At 41.0% G+C, this 7,409-nt stretch overlaps 1 protein-coding gene across 1 annotated transcript; it reads right to left on the minus strand.

The window, feature by feature from the left end:
• Nucleotides 1–42: 42 nt before the first annotated feature.
• vsnl1b (visinin-like 1b) lies at nt 43–5,933 on the minus strand. Its single transcript, XM_061062899.1, has 4 exons — nt 5,603–5,933; nt 3,700–3,866; nt 3,331–3,546; nt 43–1,924 (listed from the first exon to the last, which is right to left on the minus strand). Exons 2-4 carry the CDS (start codon nt 3,859–3,861, stop codon nt 1,727–1,729), a joined length of 576 nt encoding a protein of 191 aa, XP_060918882.1. The 5' UTR covers nt 3,862–3,866; nt 5,603–5,933; the 3' UTR covers nt 43–1,726.
• Nucleotides 5,934–7,409: the final 1,476 nt, after the last annotated feature.

Below are 7,409 nucleotides of genomic sequence, written 5' to 3' on the forward strand. Positions count from 1 at the left end.
CTGCACCTCTTTTTTTGCATTAATTACACCTGCTCCACTGGGTCTTTTGAAAAAGCCTGGTGATGGTTTATTCATTTTAATCACTACAGAATTATTTTTGGGTGAAACACATGCCACATGTATAAAAGAATACAGTCACTTATGATTTTTTTCATATTTGATAGAAACATTTACTAGACAAAGAATGACTTAGTGACTGGACTGAAATGTGTAAATGAATAACGACATAAATAATGTGAGGGTTGGTTTCAGTTTATGTTTCAGACAGAACAGTGAAAAGCTTCTGCAACCTCCACTCCTGTCAGTGGACTACAAGCAGACTCTCAGTCCATGCTTGCATAGGCTAGAAATGGGGAAGCAAAAGCGTTTGAAAGAGAGTTTCCGCCACAAGTTTCAAACTCACATTATCACCTGGCTGACGTCTCACACTGAAACGCTCTTTCAAAAGCTGCGTCTAATGCTTCCCTTGAGGGTCCTGCATCTTTAATGATTGTTGCAAATGGAATAGATTCGTAGATGAGACCTTTCAATAAAAAGTTTCTCCTTACAAAAAAGTTTTATAAGTAGGAATGCAGTGTGTCCAGTAAACATATATGAGGCCTTTTTAAAACCTTTGGAAGTGGTGCTCTTCTCATGAGGTCCCCAGCCAAGAGAGCGAGCGCCCAGCAATAAGGTCAAAAGCCGAGACTGTACTCATTTTGCAGTGCTTTCTTTTCTGTAAACATGTTGATATGTACTGAGTTAAGTCGTTTCAGTCGAAGTCAAAGAAGCAGCCAGTATAAGAAGCCAATTAGGATCATTTGTTGGGAGTAATGAATGAGTACTGGGCCTAATGACAGTGGTCATTTCCTCGAGTTAAAGCGGCAGCAGTACAGTAAGTTCATAAAGAAAAAGCTGCTCCATATATTTCTGCTCATCCTAGAAGTCACTGAAGCAAAACAGAACACATTGGTAACGTGAAAGCTCTTCCCTGGATATTAGCCCACAACTGCGACCCAAATATATTCCCAAAAACTCAAGTGTCACACATACACGTGTATCAAACGGAGGGAAGCATGCGCCCATGTTACTGGAGGTGAACAATAAGAGTCTGATGAGTCACATACTGTACATCCCATGCAACAATACTAAATGAATTCTGGAGGGTTTCTCTTTTATAACCACCTAAAGATGCAAAAGGTAAGAGATTATATTTTTTGACACATAATATATGCATGCAAAGAACCTACTCTCCTTGGTTCCATCGTGTGAAAACATCTGGAACAGACACGGAGCCTCTCTATTCTCCAAGAGCTCAACAGGTCTGGATAGTAGAGACAGTTACAATTATCATAGGAATTATTGTTTTGTTACTATTATGTAAAGCGTACAGTAGTTGCAGCAGTGAACACTGGGGATCCTAAATACTGCAGGAACATAATTTAATGCAGTGCTCCACTGATATACAAGCTAGGGTTGAATGAGAATGTATAGGGTTACTGTGCACAAATCACGTTGGCATGTTTCCAAATAGAAATGTATGATATCTGTATAGCTATATTCAAAATTATTCAGCATTTGACATTCTCATGCATACAACCACAAGAAGCGAGTCCATTGAAAAATAGTCCAAGCATTGTTTTTTTTTCCTGTGGAAATGGCAGAGAACCTAATGAGACATTAAAACATGTGCTGCTGTCCAGAGTGTGTGGATTACAGACGGGGAAGAGGAGCGAGCAGGGAGGGCTCACTTCTGCATTTCACACTGCAACAGGAGCACGATGGACGGGTCGCTCTTCGCCGCCTCTTTGAACTCTTCCAACGAGATCTGGTCGTCGTTGTTCTTATCCATTTTGCTGAAGATCTTGTCCACCCTCTGCGCCGGTGTCAAACCATCCTCGTTCATCTTCATCATGATCACAGTGCCCACCATTTTGTAGATTGCCTGTGGGTGAGATGCAGTGAGAAATTAACACAGGACTGATTCTTATGTAACCCAGTGAAGCGTAGTTGGATTGTTCGTTTGTTCATAAAGATGGAGATCAGTGATTCACAGCAAGTGGTATTTATTACCTAGGGGTTAGTTTTTTTTACTGTAACAGAAGAGTATGTGGAAAGCTTAACAAATGAATACAGCTAAACCAAAATTGAACTAGATGTAGAGCGTGTGGTTTATGAACATATGAGTACCTTACATTTGTGTAAAGGAAAAAACTATTGCGATTAGGTATAATGCTCACTGTACATTTTCAATAACATGAGCCTCCAAAAGGACTGAGTCAATCTATGTAAACTCTATTTGTAGAAATCAAATGTGTGAAAGGCAGAGAATGTAAGAAACATTGATAAACAGTTCAATATGTTAGCTCTAACTACAGTTTGCTCAAAAATGTTAGCCAAGAGTAGTGACATGTTTAAAATGTAGGATTAAAGCAAAGTAATTGTCTTAAAGTTACAAAATTAAAGTCAGAATATTTAGAAAAAGTGACCAGTGTATAGTTTACATAATTGTATAGCTAAAGTCACTGCATAAATAGCTCAAAACGTTAGCTAAGATAAGGCTAGTAGAAAATACAGAACGGTTGAAATTGAAAACTATAAGCAATTAATTAAATAGTTGAAATTGAAAGTTAAATTAACAAATGATTAAAAAGGATGGCTTAAAGTCAAAAATAGGTAGAAATTGTTAACTAAAATCAATGAGGAAAATAAGCAGTTGAAACTGTTAGCTAATCAACGCTAGCTAAACTTATTTGCTCAAATTGGGATAATAAATGAACTTTTCAAATTGTTGGGTAAAAGTCACGAGTTAAAAATAAAAAAAATATTGATAATATTCATTTCTTGGGCTCCAAATGGTAGTATAATGAATGCAACTTCCCCAAAGTGAAACAAACACTGAATGAGAGGAAGTGTGAAAAAAAGCTGTACCACTTTCATTAAATTCATAGTGACAAACAACATCTACCATACAATCCACACGTAACTATTATTTGAAACAAGGCAGGCAACAGGGCCAATGGTGTACAACATACTTGAGATCTAGTGCAATAGGGCTTTTGGGGCGTTGAGACAAAAAAGGTAGGAAATAGTTCATGTAGATTATTTGCATTGAAGCATGGAGCAAATGTATCACTACAGAAATTATCAATATGCTGTGCTCTCTGTGACATATCAGATTTACTACTGATGACATTCCCAGAAATGGCACAAAGTAATTCTATACCACTGCAGTTTTGTCACTGGCGATCTGACCTCAGGGCATTGCAGGTGTGCAGGACACTGATAACACCAAAAAATAACAAGCAAGTACCTGATGAGCAAGGGCTTAATGACTCGATAATCCCTTACCTCGATTATCTCCAGCATCTCCACTCTGGTGATTTTGCCGTCGCCGTCCAGGTCGTACATGTTGAAGGCCCAGTTGAGTTTCTGCTCAAAGCTGCCGCGGGACGTGATGGACAGAGCGCAAATGAACTCTCGGAAATCAATGGTGCCATCTCCATTTTTGTCAAAGGTTCTGAAGGCGTGTTGTGCAAATTTGGATGCATCGCCATAAGGGAAGAACTGCAAATGTGGGAGAGATGTGTTCAATAATTCAAGGCTTTAGCAGTTAAAAGCACCACTTCATGATGCAAAATAGCCATGGCATATGAAGGACCACTGATCTGATAGATGTAAAAGAATCAAATGATAAAGAGACATTGACTTGAAACAAACCTTGACATAAAGCTGCTGGAATTCGTCCAGATTCAGCCTGCCAGTGGGGCAGTCTTTCAGGAAGCCTTTGTACCACTGCTTCAGTTCGTGTTCATTAAACTCTGTGTTCTTCACCAGATCCTCCATCACCTCGGGAGTCAGCTTGCTGTTTTGCTTTCCCATGGTTCCTGTGGTGCAAGAACATGTGAATAATGCATTTATCTATGCTTGAGTGATGGCAGTATAACAGCACAGTATGAAAACTGCCCGTTTTATATCCACATTGAGCATGAACACAGGGTAAAATTCGAGTGTTTTTTAGGGAGAGGGAGGTTAGCCTGCAAATATGTCCCTGGTGCTCCTGTTCTATTTATGTCCCTGCATCCTGCCTGTGCCAGTCTCTGGCCCGGGTAGCACTGACCTGGATCGTCACTGTCAGAGCAGATCCAGTTTGTCAAATGTTCGATCGCCACTATCAAGTTTCCACTGCAAACACTATTGTTCTGTAACCTGACAATGACAACAAAGCCTGTGCTTGGTTGTAAGAGCGGCCCCTGCTGCAGTAAACCCACAGACCCGAGTGAGGACAGCGTGCAGGAGCAGACAGTCGGCCTGCTGTAATCTGGATTAGGGAGGAATATGGTTTATAACTCTCTGCTCTTTATATGCTATAGTTTTTAAGCCAGTTGTGGGTGATGCACAGACTAATCAGACCAGATTATCATGACACTGAAGGTCCTCAGTAGCCATCATGGCAGCTTGAGCATCCACACCAGAGCTTCCTCTCAGAAGTCCCACATTCATAAATTATTGACTCATGATGTGACAGATGACATAATGAGTCCAAAATGCGCCAATTCTCAATACATCATCAAACACGGAGGCAGCAAAGCAATAATATAGCTTATTTGCACAATATTAACCAAATAGAGTACATCGTGGGAACCTCTTTAGACCAGCATATGGTCCACATCTCTGCAGCAGCAGCAGCATGACAGCAGGCTGAGCAGCTCCACCACACACAGCACTGCATTGGCTTGGGCCTTCACACAACAAACAGCAGAAATATGCGCAAACCACAGTGTTTAATATGCACCCGCTGCTTGTCACATAACCAGTCCGGAGGAGCCTGGCTGTTAATTATAGGATCTCATGTCGGGTTAAATCTGTAGACTAGGCTGCAGGAAATGACCTTGAGGACAAACATTTTGCAGGAAGATGACAAAACGAAATTGTTTGACGGAGCGTTCGAGCTCGACATCGAACTGCGCCGTTTGTTTGCTTGGCACAGAAATATGCGCCTCGTTGCGTGCTGGCCACAAGTATGAGTGACTCGTTTTGCCCAAATAGAGGCCAGCAGATGCTGTTTTATTTCACGCTTTGGGCAATGACATCTGAGTTAACGCTATTAAAGCTAACCGCCTCCTGTGCAGAGCGGAGAGGGAGACGCTGCTGCATTCCGATGGAAACGACGCAGTGAGAGTATTTTTCAGATTAGATCCTGCTGCTAATGACATCTTTGCATGCGCATTTGGGGCGAAAAAAAAAAAAAAGCCAGAATTTCATAACCAACCAGACCTCATTTTAAAACGCAAGGCAGCTCCAATCGGTGCAACAGCAGAGCCACATTTTTTTTCAAGCTCATAAAGCCAATTAATTGCGCCATTCTTGATGACATTCTATTAAGTCATTAAATCATTGCTTTCTTTTCATTTTTCTGTTTTCTGCTACTTTCCAGGGCAAAACGCAGGGGTTAATTTTAAGGGACGCGCAGGTGCCCGTGTGAAAGCCCCTCTACTCGATCCTATTCATTCAAACCAAAAGAAATTGTGAAAAAGAATGACACGTTCACGACCACATCTGTTGTCTAATAATGACACATAACATGACATGGAGCCGACATGTGCAGGCAAACACTTCTTACCTTTTTACCGCCTATATTTGGTGATTCTCTATCGGAATAAATCTGCTCTGGCTTCTGCAGAGTAGAACACCGCCTTCCGATGGAAACGTTTTGCCCAAAAGGGAATTTTTGTCAACACTGTTCGACTCCTTGAAAAAAAAAATAACACCCGCTGATGAAATTACTGGATTTTTCCCGACGTTATTCCAGATGAGGCGCAGCAGGGACCGATCCCACGCCAGTCTTTGGTTATGCGACTACAGGAGCGCAGCGTCACCCGTGTGCATCACAGCCTGATCATAAGTTTACTGATGCTCTGCTGCTCGCTCTGGGTTCAGCTGCTGCTGGATCCTGTCACGTTATGACTGGATCCTTCGTCGTGATGATCAGCCTTACATTTATTCAGCAGAAAATAAACATTTGGGATTGTGGTCTGTGTACGCTGTGCTCTAGATTTGTGAGCTATAGGCTATGAGTCTTGATTTTGTAACTTGGATCTTATTTTTAATTATATCCTAATTAATCTGGATTTGGATTCTACTAAGAATGGACTTTAATTTATAAACCAAGGATAGATAACGATGTACCGGGGGCCCAGGGCCACCTCCCCTCCCCCTGCCTGTGAAATGTACATATACTGGATTTGTTTTAAAGTTTGTAAAAACAGTTATGCATTTGATTTGGAAAGCACTTTTTTAGTATAGTCTACTCAAAGGCACTGTAGCCTACTTTAGTTCAACTATAAAAGATAGCAACAATACACACAGGTCTTATAAACAACATTATTAAGTGGCGATTCTATAGGCCCCAACAGACTGTATTTAAAAAAAAACAATAACAAAAAGGAATATAAAGATAATGATAAACTTTCATTTTCCTTCAGTGAGTAATTGGCAAAGCTTTCACAGGTTTTCACAACAACAATAATGCATGCAACACTAGCAGCACAAGAGTACAGGGCTGTCAGATGGGACCTCCTTAGGGAGGATGCCCTGTTATTGCAAACTTTGCACATTTTCATTTTGTCAGCCATTGGGGTCACCCTACTGGCCTGGTGCCCCAAGCAGCTGCATGTCTTGCCTGTTGACAAGCAGCGCCTCTGCATATAATCACAAATATTTATACAAAGACTCAGCACAACAACCCATTAAAACCATTTTCAAAAAGGTGAGTTTTGAGGAATGACAGTGCAGTCATCAGTGTTTCCCCTAGGTTTAAAGCGTTGGGGGGGTGGGGACAAGCCGACATGCCGACACGACGACACGACGACACAAACACTTGAAGGAATCTTGGTGTTCATGCGTTACTTTTAATGACAGATGTCCTTTTCTATCAGAAAGGTATCCTTTAATGACTTCTTTCCCTGATTTCCGATTCTATCCACTATCCTATCCCTACAATAAAGGCACAAAAAGCCAAAAAATAAATCTTTTTTTTTTTTTTTTTTTTTTTTTAACTTGACCTTCAGGGGGGGCGGGCCACCCCCCCAATATAATGGTAGGGGAAACACTGGTCATTAATATGTGAGGGGAGGAGTGAGGTCCAGAGGGAGGGGCAGCTATGAGGGTCTCTATACCCCCTGTCATTTTGGTTTGGTAGTTCCAAATAAAAGCTTTTATGTAGATCATCATAAAAAAGTACAATTTCTTACCATCCACTGAGCTTTCAACACCTAGCCACCTTCAAACATGTCAAGTTTGTCATGTCAAGACTGCTAGTCGGCTAGTTGTTCTCCATTATTTTCATGCTTAGCTAAGTTAACCAGTTTCTTGCTTAAGCGTCATATTTACTTGTCAGACAAGTACGCTGCAGGTCTTATGAACAAAGG

Source organism: Labrus mixtus, chromosome 18, assembly GCF_963584025.1.
Source record: "Labrus mixtus chromosome 18, fLabMix1.1, whole genome shotgun sequence".
In the NCBI taxonomy this organism is placed as follows: domain Eukaryota; kingdom Metazoa; phylum Chordata; class Actinopteri; order Labriformes; family Labridae; genus Labrus; species Labrus mixtus.